Genomic DNA, 19,895 nt, shown 5'->3' on the forward strand with positions numbered 1-19,895 from the left:
TTTTAAGGGATTTTTTTACTCCCTCAGCCACAGAGGACTGACTTTGCTTCACTTAAAGAAGTTAAAATGTAGTAAATACCTCGATATAAAGAATTTTATAGATTTTCACCCCAGGGAAGGCATTTTGACTAGCCATATTTCAATAAGACATTAAAAATCATGTTAGCGTGCATTTTTTAAAATTGCTGTCATTACCTTCTCTGCAAGAGGAATTACCACAAGACTGGCAGAAAAATTGTCAGGTTTTTTGTTACTCATGTTTAAATCCACTCCCTTGAGCTGTGATTCAGCAAATTCCCAGATTAACTCTGGTCTGAAACCTGGGTTCCTCCTTGTCCTGTCCTGCCGGGGGTGGATTTCCCCTAGAGGAGCCAATGAACAAAAGCTCATTTATTTCTGTATGCGATGAGGAGGAAACTAGCTCCACCATCTCCCCACCTCTTCCTGCAAAATGTTGGCTCTCTTTTGCAGTGATCATTTCAGGTCACAAATGAAAATGGAAGTTAGCAGCAGCAGAGCTGGGATATAGAAATTGTTTCCAACAGTGCTCCCTGGCTCTGCTCCACACCTCATAAATAATAGCTCTCACCACATTTTAGCTACGAAGAGAAGCAAAAGCAAGCTGCCTGTGTCTTTCTTCAGCAAACCTAAGGTGCTCTCTTGGAGAGGCAGAACTGAGGACTCCATTATTAACTGACATTATCAAGGAAATAGTATTGCTTTGTTTATTTGGCTGCAGTTTTTTTGCCACAGTTGTGACGGCATTGTGATGGGGAAGCTGATCTCCAAAGGCCAGCGCAAAAGAGATGCTCGAGTTGTCATGCTGGGGCTCGACTTCGCTGGCAAATCCACCCTTCTGTACAAACTGAAGAGCGGCCAGGCTGTGGAGACCTGCCCAACGGTGGGCTTCAACGTGGAGTCTCTACAAACGCCCTGTCACGTATCCTTCACCCTCTGGGACGTCGGTGGACAAGGCAGCTTGAGGGCAAGTTGGCCTGACTACCTGGAGGACACCAGCACCCTCATCTTTGTGCTCGACAGCACAGACACAGCCCGTCTGCCTGAAGCAGCAGCGGTGCTGGAGGAAGTGCTGAGCCACCCCAGCATGGCTGGTGTCCCCATCCTCCTCCTGGCCAACAAGCAGGATGTGCCAGGAGCGCTGGCCCCTGCTGAGCTGGGGGAGAGGCTGCAGGGGGGGCAGCTGGTAGGGCACCGCTGGGTGCTCCGGGGGTGCAGTGCCCACACTGGCCACGGCCTGCAGGAAGCCCTGGCTGTCCTGGGCGAGCTGCTGAGGGGTCTAGAGCAGCGTCCCCCCTCCCAAGAGCAGCCCTTTGCAGGGCCAGCAGGGCAGAGGCAAGCCCTGGGGCAAACCTGAACCTCGAACGGACCCTTCACACTCGTCACTGCCTGCAGGTTTGCTGTGGAGGATCCCAGCCTCCAGGTGCCTCCTAAAATGAGCGGACCTGCAGTTGGCACATGCCATACTGAAAAACACCCAGCCACTCGCCACTGAAACCCACCAGGAAGACCTCAGAGCAAAACTCCCACCATGGAGCATTTCTGGCTCCATCTCTTGGACTCTTATCACCGGCCACAGCTTGTCCTGCAGTTGCCAGGCTCTGTTCATCCACTATGTGCACGTCCAGTGCTTCAGCAGGGATGCTTTTTGCCAGAACAGTATAAATTATATCAGAGATATGCACAAGGGGCAGAGGGGATTATATTCTTTCCACAGCTCCCAGCCCCGATGCAGCTATCCTGATGGGGTGATCCCCATGGGGGAGTGTTTGTGTCCCATGCTGCTTCTCGCTTAGCTCGACTCACACGTTCATCAGCTGGAAAAGCAGCAGCTGCTAAAAGGGAATGGCTGAACGAAGCAGCATAAACACAGGACTTCAAACAGCTGCCAGCAAATTGGTTTTAAAGCGGTATATACAGGTATAATCTTTGAGCCATGGATGTGAGTCAGGGTTGGACGGCGTAATGCAGTTCAAGGATGCGTATATATTAATCTCTGTATTTCTTGGTTTGGGTCTTTCTTTTCCATTTGTTATTTTTATCAAATACTGATTTCATTAAAATGGTACCTCATTTTCCTTGGATTATATTTAAATAAAAAGAAATAAAATCTGATTTCTAGATGCTTGGAAACACGTCTGCATGGCCTCTCAACCTCTAAATATCCTTATGGCTGCCTGAACAGCCAAGACAAAGCCCCATCTCTCAGACTTTTTGAAACTGGATGAGACCACTCTATGGGTGATGACTGGTAACCGTGAGCACCTCTGGGCACAGGCAGGCAGGTAACCAAAGGGGTCTCAACTGCATCTGAGGCAGTCAAAATGCCCCTGGCAGCTCAAGATGGGGCTGGGTCCCTTGTTGCAGTGATGGTCTTTGTCCGATTCTGCTGAACCTACCATTGGAAAGACCTAAAAATACATGCCCAAGGGCTCTCTGTACCCAAAATTCTGTTATTTAGGGCTAAAATTAAGAAATTTCATTGTAGTCCCTACTTCATTATGAAATGAATGAAGGTGGTGGGGGAAGGGGAGGGAAAGGACACAAAATTTTTGGGCAGCAGAAGTCAGCTGCTTTCAAGGAAGAACTTATTCAACCTAGAAACTCCAAGCAGAAACACATGGTGAAATCCACTTCTGTTCATACCAGAGCATTTTACAGTCATGAAGGAATTCATCATCCAGCTGTTACTGGTGCTGTTATTAGCCTCATTTCATAGAAGGAAGCAGATGGAAAACAAGGTTTAAACAGTCATGAAGAAACAGAATATGGTATTTATAGGAAGGTCTTAATAAAATAAATCCTTCCCAGTGGAAAAAGTCACATCTTTTTTAGCTGTGTTAATATATAAGAACTATTATATGCTATAAAATATTACTCCAGTGTTGATCTGGCCTAAGTGATCATGTTTATGAGTATGCTCAAACAGCACTGAATCATATAATGGATTATATGACAAAGCTGTGTGCATGGGAAGAAGGATAAAATCACATCTTTAAATCTTTGCAGTTAACATAGGCATGTTGATCTGCCTTTGGCTTATTGTAGGTGGTCATCTTTGCTTCTAACACACAAGTCTCCAATGCATGTGTTGGGTATTTCACTGTCAGAAGTGGACCAAGCATATTTTGTGAGACAGCAGACGTGCTAGTACCTAGACAGAGATGAATGAACTCAGGTCATCTATGCAGCCTGGCTGCCAGTACGTGAAAAAGCCACATCTTCTCAGGGGCCCATCCAGCCGGTTTGAACAGCAGTCCTAGAGGCACAACGCAAAAGGCTCTGTGTCATATTGCCATGCCAAAAATATTCTCTTTATTTAGTTCACCAGTGTTTCAGTCTAGCATCTCATGTGGTGCAAAGCTGAGTATTGTACATTAGGGTGGGGGATCAGCAATAGTTTAAACCCAGCACAGACTGAAGGGTTGCCCTGATGATGTTTTGCTCTTATGTGGCTCTTGATGTGTGTGTTTGACATTATGGGATTGGTGGTTAAAAAAGGCACTGAAGTCGTCCCTTTTCCCCATGAGTGTTTTCTGAGCCCATTAAAGAGAAAAAATAGGCTCCTCTGGCAGCAAACAGAGGTAACCACCAGCCTTTGGTAGATATCACCAATTAAAAATTAAAATAGTGAGGTAGGAGGTTCTTGGCAGTAGGAAACCCTGAATGCCCGAAACTGATGAAGCAACATCCCGGTTATGAAAGTGCTCTCACTTCCCCTAGAGCAGTAGCTTGGCAAAATACCCCATCTCATGGGGCATCATGTGATTTACCATCCTTGTTTTCTGGAATAAGACTTTTCTAGATGCTCGGTCACATTATTCAGCTCATTTATGCTATTGTTCAAGACTGTCAAAATGATGGTGGGTCAAAATGTATGAAACAGCAACAGCGAGTTTACTTCTAATTATGCTCTCTTTTCTCCTGCATTGGAAAGCATGTTAAAACAAGTGAGTCTAATGAGCCCTGCACTTCTGTAATCACATGCTTGCAGGATGCTCGCCCAACGGCACTTAAGTGCTTCAGTGTCAAAACTCCTGCCCTGTTCAAAGGGAGCAGCGTGGAGGTTTGCAGGAAGAAGCCAGCTCTAGGGAGGGAAGTTTGTTGCCTCTTTTTCTTGGTAATTCTGCAGGAGAGCCTCTGCGCTGTGAAGCAGTATTAATGCCTTAAACATCTGCACTTACAGACTCCACCCAGGAGGGCACCTTCAGACTTACAGTTTCCATCTTCCTGGGGGTGTGACAGGTGTAACAGCCTCTGTGCTGATTTCTAGAATATCACAGCTTCTCTCTTAGTAGCAGGCAAAATAAAAATCCTTAGGACACTTCCCTTGTTGCAGGTTCTCACAAATTTGAAGTATCCTTTGGGTCGTCGGCCCCAGAGCCCACTCTGGTTGCTCAAGATCCCTTTTTAGCAGCTTTCCTGCATGCTGAGTCCATCCACTTGCTATCCCTGATGTCAGATGTCTCAGGGCCAAAAAGAAATGTTTGGAACAGCAGGCTGTTTCTCTTTTATTTCCGTTTTTTTTATTTATTTCAGCAACAAGTATTTATTTGGCTCTCTTTATAAAGGGCAAGTATTGCTTGCGAATAGTTTCACTGATGGTTTTTTCCACCACCACCTTGGTTATAATTGGCCTCCCACCTCCAAACTCTGCTAGTAGCTTCCTACAGTTTCATCAGCTCTCTTTGACTGACCTGGTCAGTAGTTAGTTGTTAATGTGGTCTGCTTCTCATGATCCTGAATCTGGTGGTTATGAGCTAAATGTATTGGCAAAAGTGGCTGACTCATAGGATAGCAAGGTTTGGAAGGGACATCTGGTCCGATGCTCCGCTTAGATCAGGTTGCTTAAGGCCTGGTGCAGCAGTTTTTAATGTCTCTAAGGATGGAGGGTCAACAACCCAAGACCTTCAGAGGCACTCTGGTATGTATTAACCTTTACAGTAACATAGCCAAAATCCACAGTTGTGCATTAATCTTCCCAGTCACCACCCCACTGAGACGAGCCATACTGGCAAGTATCTGCCCTTGCCTGGAGCTCTCAGAGCAGCCTCCTTGCTCAGGGCCACCAGCTCCTCCAGCCCTGGGACTTCCCATCCCGCCTCTGCTCTGCAGGGATCACTGCAGCAGGAGCTGCCTCCGGGTCCTGCTGCCTCTTTTGAGGACACTGAGACACTTTGGTTATCTTTCACACTGTTTATGAAAGGACACAGCTCATTACTCACTGATTTACTAACCTTTCTGTGGGAATGTTTTTTAAAGCAGCTTTAACAAACTTTTTTCATTACTATGAACTGAGAGCAAATTTATTTCTTGATTTGTGACAAGGAGTTTTCTGGCTGCCCCCAGAGAGGAGGAAAGCAGCGAGCTGGAAAAAAAACAACCAACGTTAAAAAACCAGTACAGGAAAGGCAAGTCACCTTTTCCTCTTTTCACCAGTACAGGAAGGACAAGTCACCTTTTCTCCTTCTCTTTACCAGTACAGGAAGAGCAATTCACCTTTTCCCTGGTCTCTTCACAACTTCCACATTTCAGCCAATCCACGACACAAAACAGTTTCTACTTGTGCATTAGCTGATTTCTGCTCTTGGCACTGTTTCGTTGTTTTCAGATGGACCTACATGGCATTTGCCCCGCAGTTACTGATGGAGCTTCTCTAATGGGTTTCACCACGGTCTTGCTGAAGGGCCTGAGATCAGAGGGGAAACCACGCGATCCCAGGGCTGCAGGGTGAGGGCATGAATGGTTGCCAATGAACTATTTAAACAGGGAACAGGCAGCCATGGGGCGCGTGAGAGGGAGCTGTGACCACTGTGATGCTGGGAGAAGAGTGTTAGGGCAGCAGCTAGAGACCTGAGAAAGGCCTGGGGGAAGAAAGGTCAATGAGAATTTTAAAAAAGCTAAGAAGAGCTTTATTTTCAAAAACAAAATGAAAAAAAAATTGAAAAAAAGCCCCTTTTGTTAGGAGGCAGGCTGTATAATGCAGTGGAATGTCTTCATTATCACTAATACACCTAATGGCTGTAAATTAATGTCCTCCTTATAAAGAAACCCTGAAATACCACCTATAAAGATTCACCACATGTAACTCACCAAGAAAAAACGAGGAGTAAAACCACATGTGACGCCACCTCTTAAAAAATTAATACCCTTGCCAAATGTTATTAAAAACCACTCATGCAATTATGACTAAGACAAATGACAAACTACAGTTCAAGACATTATAGCCTTCAAAGGGTTAATTAACTGGCCTTCATCTAAACTTTCCAGTGCTTCATTTTTTCATGATGCATTTGCTTGAGCCGCAGCCCTGAGTCGGCTGTCCGGCTATCATTAAAAACATCAGGTGAAGGCTGGCATTTGGGTTAGGACCTTGCGGAATGATTACTGGGGGTGAGATTATTGAGGCTGAAATTATTGAGGCTAAAGTTATATCCACACTTCATAAAAGTTAACTTTCAGAGTGGAATGTGCCTGGCACGCTGGAAGTTGGTTCAGTGATTGTCCCCTAAGCAACACCACCTGCACTCTTAGATATTGGGAACACTGGGGTAGCTTGGTGTTCTAATCTAAGGGACATAACAGGAGGAGGGAGTGAAGCAAAGGCTTCATGGCCAAACTGGTCCATAAATCACTGCAGATCCGGGGGCTGGATGGAACCATGGAACCATGCCCGGACCAGCGCAGTAACATCGTCACCTGTGGGTGAACTTTGCTCATTATACTCTCATTATAATACTAAAATACACACCTCCATCCCAAAGTTACCCACCTCCAAGGTACAACCACCCCTCACTGAGCGTGCGCTCTGAATTTCTCTGAGTCTATACCTTTACGTCAAAGCGAGGAATCAATCAATAATAAAAGTATGTATGACTAGAGCCACTCAAGCTCTACCTAAACATAAAATAGCATAAAAATGACCCCAAGAGAGAGCAACATTGGAGAAGAGATCATCATGGACTACTGGGATCAGTTGATGGGCTGAACCTCTCTTCCCCCTCTAGGGACGCCTGTTGGGTAAGAATCGAACTCTTGGTTATGCTGAGTGACTCCCCGGGAAATTTAGAGAAAAAGCTTGTTAATTTGTGTTTTGTGCTTTAGCGCTTTATATTTGCATGTGCTTTGCAGACATTGCATTTATCACCAGCAAACCGATAAGAACCTGTATTTCTGTTGCTTCAATAAACAGCACTATTAGGGAATCTGTCCCTGAAGAGTTATTGGGCACAACAAATGGCTTCAAGCTGCATCAGGGGAGGTTTAGGTTGGCTATTAGGAAAAATTTCTTCACTGACGGAGTGGTCAGGCATTGGAACAGGCTGCCCAGGGAGGTGGTGGAGTCACCGTCCCTGTAGGTATTTAAAAGACATGTAGACGTGGCACTTCAGGGCATCGTTTAAGAGACGTGGTAGTGTTGGGTTGATGGTTGGACTTGATGATCCTAGAGGTCTTTTCCAACCTTAATGATGCTATGATTCTGTGACTAGACTAGCAGTGATCATCCTCTTAGTGAATCCCTCATGGACTAACAGGAACCTGTCTTTCACTGTTAGTGAATCTGTCCATGAAGCGATATTGGGCACAACTAGACTAACAGTGATTGTACTGTTAGTGAATCCGTCACGGACTAACAGTGCTGAATTCAGTATCACTCAGAATCTAAGCCCAGCTGCCCCCAGCACCTCTGACATCTGAGGATGAGCTGGATCACAAGGGGGTTTATTTTCTGCCAATTTTTTTCACCCATTAATGCAACAGACCTCAACGATGCATCCATGGCTGGGACTACGTCATCCCCCCACCTCAGACTTCACACAATGCTATTCGCATTAAATTCCTGCAAAAAGGGGGGAAAAAAAAGATAAATTAGCCAACTAATGTGACAGGTGATGTCGACACCAACACGGCAAGCGTGTCCCCCTCTGCCAGCACCCCTGCCTGCCTTTCTGTTGTCAGACCAGAAGCATAAACCTCTATTCTGACCCAATCTGACACCCATCACCTCCAAAACTCTCATGCTTTAAACCAGTCTGGCATCATCAACATATTGTCTGCTAGTTGCTGTGAGAAACAGTCTTCCTGGAGCTCCCAGAGCTGATGAACTGTTCTCAGATCCTACCTAAGGCCTCAGACTTTTATTAATATTTTTTGGCCTGTGCTGGCTAACCCCATTTGGACGTGACAATGAGGGTGTTTTCAATAGGCCACAACCACTTGTACAAAAAACCCCTCTTGGCGATCGGCGGCTCTGCGGTAACGCTCTGCTTTGCCTTGGACATAGGAGCCATATTTGCTTTTTAACCAAACTGTGACGGGGTTGTGAAGCCACTGGTTTCTGCAGTGAGAGGTCAAACTCACACAGGCCTGTGTGAGGTTTCATAATGGAGGGAAAGGACCTTGGAAAGACCAAACTGGATGTTTTCTCAGGAAGAAAAATACTAGCTGAGAGCCGAGCTGGGGCCGTCATTTCCTGGGGGTGTACAATCAGGTGAGAGTCTGTTCTGCTCAAAGACACGCACTTTACACCTTTTTATTTTCTGGCTTTTGACAGCAGGTAACGGTAGTCCTTTTGTTTGATAATAGCATAAATGAAGACCAATGCCAAAAGCCCATCCCCCAACACAGGCACGAGGTTTGGGTCAGTACAGGGCTGGAGCAGGAGTCCAGCACCACACCAGTTGTAAGGTACCTGCGCAGCATGCCTCAGGACTAAGCTTTCACAAGGATGGAGAAAGAGCTTCCCCTTTTTCCTGAGGGAAGGTCAATGTGGAGGCAAAATATGACAGACGATTCCCAAGGATGCCCCATTTCTGCAAGATGATATGGACCAGCAAAGCAAGGGAAGAGCACATTTGGACTGCAATCATGGGAAAGTAGCCCCAAGCCTCCAGAGCTGCCCCAGCAAGGATGGGGACAACGTCCACTGAGCCCCCCAAGAAAAAGTAGCTCTTCAAAGACAGTGCGTGGGAACAGCCCGGGGAGCAGAGGACATGTCCTGGTAGAGGCGGCTGCAGCCAACCCCAGGGCTTCAGGTGATATGGGCACCACGCCCTGGCAGGAAGGTGCTGGTTTGGCCCCTTGGTTCCCCTTGGGCTTTTTCCCTTAGAGAGACCTTTATTCTCCTATATTTGCTTGCTGGGAAAAAGCACTTGTGACTTAATTCAATCTGATGCCATTCTGACTTCGATTAAGAAAACAGCCTCAATATTTTTGTCGTTCTTTCCTGCACCCTATCTTCATCCCATATTAAAAAAAAATTGCTCGTGTTGCTACCTATCCCCCCAGCACCACCAGCAGAGGTAACAAATGACCTTGTTTGGTCTCCCCCCTTGCAGAGCTGAAGATCCCATTAGCCACCCCCACCGCTGCATGGGAGCTCACGCGCTGCTGCTGACGGGAAAGCACTCACGCAGGGAAGCTGCAGGAGAAGGGGTCCTTTGCAAAATACAGTGGGTGCCCCAGCGAGTGTTAGCTCTCCGGGGAAGATCGGGGCCTCAGCCAGAGGGAGAGGCTGAAAATGCCACAGACTGGCTTATGGCAGGCCGTGCCTTACTGAGTCCTCAGGGCTGGCCCTGCTTTTTCCTGTCACTTTGATCTCATCACCAGCAGGCAGCAGCCTGCTGAGCTGCGGTCCCCCAGCCGCCCGGTTCACAGCCGCTAGCGCTCCAGCCACACGGGAACATCTCACAGCCTCTGCCATCTTTCTCACGGGAGATGCATCCTAATTAAATTATTTCAGTCTCATTTTAGTGCTGGAACTTAATGGAGCTTCTCACCATTTTCCTGAAGGTGATGTGCCCCAGGAAAGAACATAGGTGCAAGGAAAGAGCTTTTGAAAACTTGCTGTGAATTTTGAGACTGCATGTTATACCCCAGATGCTAGTAAAAGTAGTGTACTAAAAGTCATGTCAACATTTTAAGAAGGAAAAAAGGTAAAGTAGCAATGTAAATAATATATCTGTTAAAAAAACAAAAACACAAAACCAAAACAACGCACCAAACCCTAAAAACGGGGGCCAGTGCAGGAAGTTTCAGCTAAAAAAAAAGTCACACCCAAACCAGGCTGCCTCATTGAAGTCATCAACTAGGGAGTCAAGAAAATTAAAAAGTTAGGGTCAACTCTTCAAAAATTACTTGGTTTTGTCATGTTCTGCCTGGATTTTGGTTTATTTATACCTAGTTTGGGCCACAGCATTGTGAATTCCCAGCACTGCACATCCCTCTTCAGCAACTGAACCCAGCACATTCAGTCCAAGGGAATAAGCCACAGCTGATACTTCAGCACATGCGCCTGCACTGTAGCTTCAGGACAAAGATCTTCCCGGAAACAGAAACTACCAGTGCTCCATAAAAGTTTCATTTTAATTTTTAAAGGTTTAGAAGCAGTGAAATAAAAAATATTTTTTAAAGTTACAGTAATTTCTCTAGGAGATTTTGTCTTTCCAGGTTTGGTGATGTGTGGGTGATGCTCACCGGGGTCAGCTGCAGGAACAGTCAGCGGGAATCTCGCCGTGCCTTCACACTGGTTTAGCACTTGGCAGACTATAGCCACTGCAGGCTTTGTATAAGGAGGACACCTTTTTTCCCAAATGAGCCAGAAGCAAAAGCATGTGTTTTTCCTCTGCTATCCCATCCAAGCTCCTTGGTGGCAGCATCCTGCCTAACACCCCCTCTCGCCTGGGCAAATGCCCCAGCAAGCAGGAGGGACTGGGAACACGGCGCTCTCGAGCCGACGGACCCGTCTGGGGAGCGAATTTCCAGAAAACCTTGAAGATGCTGAGATTCCCACACCGCAGGAATCACTGCAGAAGCATGCATTGGTCTGTCCGCAGCCGCGACTGAAACACCATGCCCAACAACCACTGCTGCTGCTCAGGCTGAAATGCATCTGCATTAATCTGCAATGGAACTAATGGAGATCTCATAAAGCCCAGCAGGAGTCAGATTAAAGGAATAAAAAAAGCAGGAAGAGAGATGTGAAATGCAAGAGCCAAAAAAAGGGAACCTGTCCATCCAGTGTCCCCCCCACTGTCTGGTCTTCATCGAGGGCCAGGGATGAGGGACCAGGATTTTGCTCACCAGGGTGGCCAAGAGATAGTGGGGAGCTCTTACCTGGGTTTCAGCCTGCAGAGTGATGTTCCCCTAAGCACTTCAAGCCATTTTAGCAAATTTGGGCATTGCTCTGAGTGCACAGGAATACCGAAGGCATGACTATAATATGTGTGACAGATCAATTATAAACTGGGGAGAGATCCCTCCCAGATAAATTATTTTCCTGAACTGCAACCAGGCCACAACTGCCAGTTCTCTGCCCAGCTCATACAGTCGGGCACCACACTGGAGGAGTCGCTGGCCTTGTCTCCCATCGCCCCTGGGAATTGCAACTTTTGGTACCCACGGGGCGAAATGAGATGCCAAACAGGCATGGCCGTGCCCAACTCTGCTGGTCGCTACCCTGCTCCCTCCCCTGGGACTTCACTGACTTGTGCTTGAACATGGTGGAATATAAAGGTTGTGTATTTCCCTGGTGAGTCTCTCCTCACCCACGGGAGATTTTCTAGCATCACTCCTAGACTGCTTTTCTTGTCTTATTCCCAGTGGACATGGAGACCAAGCTATTCCTTTCAGCTTTGCAACTGCCTTTCATATATTTAAAAAGTTAAGCCTCCCCTCAGCATTTCCTTCTGACTTTATTCTTAAAGAGGCTTTAAACTCAGAGTTTAGGTAGAAGGTGAGGTCTAGAATAGGACATGGCTCTTGTGGGAGTTTGCTCCAACCTCTTCACCCAGTTGATGAGAAAGATGCTTTCTGGCAGAGCTGGCCATGCTGGAAAGCTGGATATGTCCTCCAGAAGCTGCATTGGTGACCACAATGGTCCCTTCAGAGCTGGCTGAAAGCTGTTGCACGTTGGGGTAGACTTCTGTGCTCTTTTGAAGGTGGCGAGTCCTTGGTGCTGGGGCAGTGCACTGCACCACACAGTGTTTGAGGCCAAGGATTTCATTGGCAAGTGTCCCAAGCTGCTATTGTCACACAGGGGAACATGTGTCACGGAGCCGCAAGCTGCCAGGACAGGCAGTCTCTCAAACGTGTATGGAGATGCCACCAGGAGGCTTCCCCTGGTAAGAAATCCCAGGGGAAGCTCCAAACCTTGCCTGTGACCTTCAAAGCGAAAGCCCAACTGCACAAAGTTTCCCAAAATGCTTTCTTCACCTCCCTTCTGCTGGACACATGAGAAACAAACCCAAATATACTCAAATAAAGTACACTGAGGAGCGGGTTTTCCCTCATCTGCTCAGGCTGCCGCATGGAGACTGTGATTTCCAAGACACCCTGTGGGCGAGGTGCCCTGCTCCAGTACCTGCCAATGAGCAGGCAGCAGGTTACCAAAAGAGAAGCTAGATTTCAATTTACAGTCCATTGCTGCCAAGTGGCCACCTTTATCACAGGCAAAGGTGAAATGGTTTATTCCTTGGTTTTTAGCAGAAACCAAGGAGCCGGGTTGCGTGGAGGAGGAAGGCAGCTGCTAGCCAGAGCTCCTGTCCCAATAGCAGACAGCTGGTCACTGAGATACTTCTCTCAGGCAGTTTTTCATCTGTGGAATGAAGCAGAAGTGCACACGGGAGCTCTGACTGTAGCAGCCCTGCATGAGCTGAAATTGGTTAAATTTCTAATTGGAACAGGCTGCCCAGAGCAGTTGTGGAGTCTCCTTTCCTGGAGACATTCAAAACCCACCTGGACATGGTCCTGTGCCCCCTGCTCTGGGTGTGCCTGCTCAAGCAGGGGGGTTGGACAAGATGATCTCCAGCGGTCCCTTCCAACCCCTGCCATTCTGTGATTCTGTAAACTCCCAGCTTGGCTTTTATCACAGGACTAAATCTGGTGATGGTAACCTAAGCTCCTAATGCAGTGATATGCCTACATAAGATGTTGCAACGGGGCAGTTTTTAATCTCTTATAAGTTAGCAGTCACCTTCTCTGAGGTGCAAACTGCCACCAAAAGCCTTTTAAGCTGCAAACTGCCTCAAGTCGGTTGTTCGGCTCCCAGGGACAAGCAGTGAGCCTGCCTGCATGCAGCCGCCCGCTTCGCCACTCTGAGCAACTACACACTGAGTAAGTCAGGAGCAAGTTACATGCACGGCGAGTTTCTGAGGCGTAACGGGAGGGGAATAGCCTGACTTGGGAGGTCAGCCCCCCTGGCACGGAGCCTGCAGCCGGCAGCGAAACCTGCCCAGCAAGGAGCTTTTACCTCTCTGCCACCACTTTTAGCTCTCGCACAAACCTAGCTTGGAAGGAACATTGATGGAGTTTAGCAACCTGTTCTTTTGATGATTTCTAAGTGAAAGGGGAGTAGAAAAGAGCCCGCAAGTCCTCAGTGTTAACACTTTAATGCTTGCAGTTTTTCTCTTTGAGTAGGTTTGAGTAGATTGGGGTTGGGGTAAGAGCAAAAAACTGATGGGTTTGAGGGTTCTGAGGCATACTGGTAGCAGTATTCCTGCAACTGGAAGCACAAGAAGCAGTCCCCAGGTTACATGAAGAAGACTCATGGAGTTTTTAAACTTCCATTTCCAAACCTGTAGGATTCACATTTTCAAATTTTCTCTCCCATCTTTAAGGGCCAAATCTTCCTTCTATTAAAGCAGCTGCTTAGGTCAGTAAAACTCCTGGAGTATTTGCAGAGCTCAGATATTGACTAAAATCCCAAATACAAACCCGTGACCAGTACAGCCAGTGATTTCTTCCCTTTCCATCAGTCTTTAATATTTCAAGCACTGACCTCTGGTTGACCTTCCCTAAAAACACCTCCCTGGATATCGATAGCCGTGCAAAGCTCAGTGCAGACACTTGGCTCCGTGCTGCAGACAATGAGGTCGGGTTTAAAACCCCAGCAGTTTGATAGCAGGGAGAGTAGGAACATGCTCCTGCTGCAGAAGCAAGATGCCACCTTGCTAAAAACTCCCCTTGGACTGCACCCCTTTCTAGGCAAAGGGTTAAACATTTCAGCACAGAGCCACGAAACGCTGAGATTACAGACAGAGCTGGAAGTATTATTGCTAAGTGTCCGACACAGCATCTGCACATCCAGCTCCTCCTAAGTGTTCACAAACAAGCCCTTTGCACAGAAATTTTTCCTTATGAGATGCAGGCATCAGCATGTGTTTTAGCAGCAGTTGAACAATTTTTTTTTTCCACTTCCAAATATGCAGAAAAAAGGTGGCGTTTTAAATTCTCATTTTTAAAATTTTTATTGTTAATATTTGCCCTAAACCAGTAAAGTCAACAGCTCAGAGATATGAAAAATGACAGGGATCAAGGGACGCAAAAGCTGGAAGACGACATTTTTGAGGAAGCAAAACGTCTTTGGAAGAGTTTGGATGTCTTTGATTTAAGCATGAGAATTTGACACGTCCAAAAACTCCCCCTACACACATCTCATTCCCTGAAATCTCTTATGCACTGTCATGCTCTACAGAGCAAACCCCACACAAACTGCTCCCAAAGAGCTAACGTCAAAGACTCGCTTTCACAGTTACGGGGACAGGACAGACCTCACTGCGGTCATTTCTCCCGTAAGCTAGGGTCACCACGGCAAGGAGAACAGGACTTTATCCCTATTTTCAATATTATAAAATGCAGGCAGTATCTAGATTTCAGGGAGCCCCACCAGGATTAGAAGTATGAAAAGCTGGGGAAACCAGCTGTAAACTCTATCAAACAGAAAACAGCAGCGATGGGTTTAATCCCAGGGCAAAAGGTACAGCTTCCCTAAGCATCTCCCTGCACAAACCTAGAACTGAACTTGCTGAAGCCACTAGCAAAGTATTTCCATTTCATCCTCCCTTTTCATGTACGGAGAATTTGTATGGGGGATCATCTGGCTTCACGAGGTGGGGTTAAAAAGACCGAAAAGGAAAAAACCACTAACAATGATCAGCTTGCAAATAATTAGGATGCAGAGGACGTGAGCTCCCTTACACTTCATTCAGCACATTAGAAAGATCCAACCTCCGTCTTCCTGCAGGACCCCGTTCAGTAAGGAGGATGGTTAATCCGTCTGCCGTATCTTCGTGCATCCCTGGGCCCTACTTAACGTATATTGAGCAAACTGAAAACTAACCTCCTCCTGCTGTTCTTTCGCTGTGTCTGGGGAAGAGCATTCCTGCAGGATATCTAAACCCTTCACAATATTTTTCCTCCGAGGCTGCATGGTGACATTCACCCTATTTTACTGCTGATGGGTGAAGGCAGAGAATGGTTAAGTCTTTAGCCTTCCTTTTCAAACACAGGAATCATGGTTTAAATATTCTTACGTGCGACACACAAGGCTGGAATGTCCACAACATACTTTTTTAAAATAAAGGTTGGAAAAAACTAGCTCCTGTGTTCCTTTATAAACTTGTATGCAGCTCATGAAAGCTACATCGTGAATCCATTTGGAAAGGAAGCTGCTTGTGCTGCTGCGGTGGCAGCTGAAGATCTCTGGGTCTAAGCCAGCAGCACAGACCAGACCTGCCTGTTACGGCTTCTGCGGCAGGATAACGCACACACGAACCAGAATCAGGAGAGCACAAAGCTGCTCTAGTTCGTAACTCTGCATCTTCACAGGAGGCAATTTTCCTGAGCAGTCTGAAGCAATGTACCACCCTGAAGCAGACCCGAGCAGCTCAGGCGGTTCCAGCTCACCCTGCCCGCGCTGGAGTTGATGTTGGCCATCATGACAAATCCCTGCGGCAAAATCTTCCAGGGCTTTGCCTGTTGGAGGCCACGGCTTTCTACTGTTTTCTTCCTTTTCTTCTTGAAAAGTGCCTTCTAATGGCTTGGCGTAATTTGTTGTCCTACATATGGTTGAATAGAAGCATAATTATGGCCACAAAAGGGAGTATTTTTTTACACAACAAAACAGAAGGAACACAACACAGCTAGGCTGCTTTGGTAGAAATGTCTAGTTTGATCAAAATGGGCCTGAACTATCATTCAGTCCACAGATTATTAAAAAAAAATTTTAAAATATGCCTGTCAGAGGCTTTTCTTACTCATTTCTCTGTTTAGCAGAACAAGCAAACAATATGAAAGTGTCTGTATTTCTAGCAGCATAGGGAACATTAAGATATCCTCTAGGTTTTATTTCTAAATAAGATGTCTCTTAAAATAATGCATTCTTTAATCCAGTGCAGCATCACCTAGGTAGGACCTGCTGGGTGATTAACGGGTTGCAAAAACCCAACACAATTAAAGAGTTTCATTTCGTCAGCTGAAAGCTGAAGGAACCGGAGATTAAACTGTTTTTGGAAGCAGGAGTGGGGTTCTTATGAATTCTTTATATCCACATGAAAGAGCATTTGTAAAGATTTAAATATGTCACTGGAAGCTCATCTCCACCATCCACCTACCCATGGAGAGCGAGGGGCTTCTCCGGGTCTCACCCGACTGACATGGAGCGAGGACGGCAAAGCCACCGCTGCAGAGTCCCGGGCACCCTTCAAACAGTTCCAAGAGGTTTTCCTCCGCTGGTGCTGCCACACAATTACAGCAGGACTGCACTAATCAGGGGGCTGCTGGACAACGCAAGTCTGACAGCTCCAACGCCTCCCCGAGCAGCACCCCAATGGGGTCACGCGTGGCTGAGGTGAGGGATGCTGGTCCCCCCTCCCAGCCATGGCAGGCCAGCCTCCTGCCTGAAGCCAGTCTTGGTGCGCACCCCCTCCCAACACACGCTGGGCGGGAGGCGTTGGGCCTGCTCCTACAGCATCCTGAGCTTAAACTTAGTGCTGAATCCACAATCGGCCTAGCACTGGGAGCCTGGCAAGGATGCATTTGGAAGGAGGACTGTGAAAGTCCCTTGACACTACAGTGGCACCTTCAAACCTTTAAACTGAAGTCACTATTTAATAGTTACATGGATCAGCTGCAGCCCATTCACCGCGGCCTCCTGTACACGTTTGGGAAACCGCCTCCTTAAAAAGCATAAAACTCCATACGGGAACAGTATCCAAAGTTTCAGAGACGACTGCATTAGCTTAGTTTATTCATTCTTGTAACATACTTCCAACTTTGATGCGGAGTTCTGCTAACTAATATCTAGTCAAAGACAAAAACCCCTAAGTCAATCCGTGAAGACTAAGCAGTTTCATAACCTTCAAAATAAGTTCTTGAATTTTTTATAGTATTTGATAGCAGCTTTTTATTGGTTACAAAACCTAAGCCCATATACAAAATTAGGAACACATTTAGATGCCTCTTTGAAAGAACGTTTTAGTCTATTTTAACTGATAGTTTAAAAAAATAATAAAAACAATGCAATTTTAAACACTGTTCTGAAAACGTAAAAGTGCAGCAATATACTTTGTTTCCTTTATTAACTATGAAATGGTGCAATCCCAATCAAAAGCTGATAAGGTCACAACAGAAAGAACTGAGCAAACGCTTTGCCCTGCCTTACCCAGTTCTCCCATGTTCACTTTTAACGTAACGCATTGAGTGCAAGAAAAGGATCAAATCTTCACAGTACTGGAAAACTGTTGTTTCGGTATCAATTTGTCTGTAATCTCTAGGATAATAGTGAGCGCAGGCTGAACAGGGTATCCGTCAGTCTATATGGCATATAGGGAGACTAAATTGCATTAGAAGGGGGGAAATATTTGTTCACAATAACATCTGCTGGAACTCTAATTTCACAAAACCTTTGTGACCTTACCTAACTTTGACTTTTTATTGTTTAGTTTTTTTTAGCGAACACCACACAGTTTCAAGATTTTAGACTATAGTGTGTGAATAGGATGCAGTTACCATATGAAGCTTCAACTCAACTTTTGGGAAAAGAAAAAAGGCACAATGAACTTCAACTCAATTTTATGTGCACAAGAGTTGAAAAATCTGAGCCACCTTAAAGAGAAATTGATTCTAAAATTTATAAAACCTATAAATAATCAGAGGCCAAACCACTATATTAAAACAGATTATCTAGCAAGTAAAAATCTTGCAGTTTAAACATACGCTTGTATCCAGCTGAGATACAAGACAACTCACTCTTTAAAGTGGCTCCACCTTGGCAGATATATATTTAATGAATGCACACCTGCTATGCGTTGTTCATCAGTGGAAAAACAGCTGATCCACAAAGCTCTGATGGCATCTGTCCTTATCTTCATCACAGTAAATACAACCCACATCCAATAACTAAATTAGTTTAGATTTTTCTATCCCTTCACATCAATGCATTGGGAAATTACACCCAGTAAACAACAGCAACAAAACCAGTTTGTGTGATAGCTTACAGAATTTCAAAATTGTCGATCTTCACCCCAGCAATACCAAAATCCCTTCGAAAATGACTGGGTCAGACGGTTTTCCAAAAGCAATGACCTCACATACGTTAGGTAAAGTTATTTAATGTGCGCTGCACATCAGGTTTACGCTGAGTAACGGCAGCTTCCATACAGCCTCACACATCAACCAGTTTGTATCTTTTTTTAATCACGTGAATAAGATTTGAGACTAATTTCTGAATTACTCTTCCAATACTCCAAGAATGAAGCTTTTATGACGCTTCTAAGTAGTTGCTGGTTTGTTGCCAACCACATCATCATAAGCACTGGTTACTAAGTAAAAAATAGTTTAAGACTAAATTACAGTAAACATGAAAGCTCCACAGTTTAAACCCAATATAAATCAACCATATCCAATTATCAATTTAAAACAAAATATATTGACTACTGAAAGTTGAAAGCAAGATTCTTTTTAACTAATACATTTTTGGACAGATTTTTTTTTGTGTGTTTGTTTCCTACAGTCTGGGACTCTTGCTTTCAGCTTAAACAGAAGTTCAAGTCCATAACAGGTTGTAGCTCAGGTAAAATACCATGCACAGCATTTGATTACTTCAAAACAGCAGGAACACACAGGCTGAAGTGAGTGGTCAAATAGGGCTCGCTGTTCTCAAAAATTAGGTATAATGGCAAAAGCTTTACCAGTCCAAATCTACAGTTCGTTCTCCAACCCTGGTTTCTGAGGCAGTTAATGAACACACATCAATTACTGATAGCTGAAGTAGTTTTTTTGTTTGTTTTAAACTTAAGTGTTTAATCAATTGCCAAGTGTTTGTTTTTTTGTTTTTTTTTTTTTAAGTTACTTTTATTTCAGTTTCACCAATGAAATTCATTTGGCTTGCATTTTTTAATCTATTCTTCCACATAAAGTATATGAAAATATGTTTGTGGAGGACGATGATGCAGGCTCAGAGCAGACTGGGCCCCTGTAAAGTCTTCCAAAATGTACGCATCATACCAAAGTGTCTTGATCCACAGCGCACCATTTTCCAAAGAAGCTACTTTTCCGTGGAAAGCCAATGTGCCACCACTATGGAATATTCTTAACAAAACTGCAGATTGCGGCTGTCAGCATGTGGCACCAGGAAAAAGGCAAAAAAAGGTAGTTGGGACTGTTAAAAAGAATTCTGAAACAGTTTAAGAGATCATGCATATGCATTTACAGTCCATGTGATAGTGACGTTTGGCAACTGCAAAGTGACCGATACATGGCTTGCTTTAGAAGCATCAAAACGAAGAGGCATGTGTGTCTTGGAGCCTTTTGTTTCTTCACTTGGTAGCCATCTGGTGGTGCTTCGTACTGGTGTGGGACAGAGAAGCTGCACTTTTTTGAACTTAAAAATTGAATTCTTTTGTTTGAAGGTTGGCTGTTGGGTCAAAGTTGTAAGTACCTCCTTGAGTGGCTTCAGGAAGGAGACTGGGATCTTCATCGATCTATAAAATACAACAAAAATACATGAGAGGCCAATTCCCTTCACAATTCAGTACACATAGAAGAGATTCACAAATGCTCATCTTTCCTTTTTTTTATTATTGCAATAAAATTAGATG

At 45.3% G+C, this 19,895-nt stretch overlaps 2 protein-coding genes across 2 annotated transcripts in view; one reads left to right on the plus strand and one right to left on the minus strand.

The window, feature by feature from the left end:
- Positions 1 to 385: 385 nt before the first annotated feature.
- Positions 386 to 2,145, plus strand: ARL11 (ADP ribosylation factor like GTPase 11). The gene has a single exon (XM_009510914.2). It carries the CDS (start codon positions 770 to 772, stop codon positions 1,373 to 1,375), a length of 606 nt encoding a protein of 201 aa, XP_009509209.2. The 5' UTR covers positions 386 to 769; the 3' UTR covers positions 1,376 to 2,145.
- Positions 2,146 to 17,014: 14,869 nt separating this feature from the next.
- Positions 17,015 to 19,895, minus strand: part of KPNA3 (karyopherin subunit alpha 3) — a 54,399-nt gene continuing 51,518 nt past the window's right edge. Inside the window, exon 17 of the mRNA XM_064440906.1 lies at positions 17,015 to 19,778. Coding sequence (XP_064296976.1) covers positions 19,680 to 19,778 — 99 coding nt within the window. The 3' untranslated portion in view covers positions 17,015 to 19,679. The remainder of the gene's footprint in view (positions 19,779 to 19,895) is intronic.

The sequence above is a fragment of the Phalacrocorax carbo genome, chromosome 1, assembly GCF_963921805.1.
Source record: "Phalacrocorax carbo chromosome 1, bPhaCar2.1, whole genome shotgun sequence".
Classification (NCBI taxonomy): domain Eukaryota; kingdom Metazoa; phylum Chordata; class Aves; order Suliformes; family Phalacrocoracidae; genus Phalacrocorax; species Phalacrocorax carbo.

Coding starts and splice junctions, on each gene's coding strand:
- ARL11 (XM_009510914.2), top strand. CDS start 770: ATGGGGAAGCTGATCTCCAAAGGCCAGCGCAAAAGAGATGCTCGAGTT.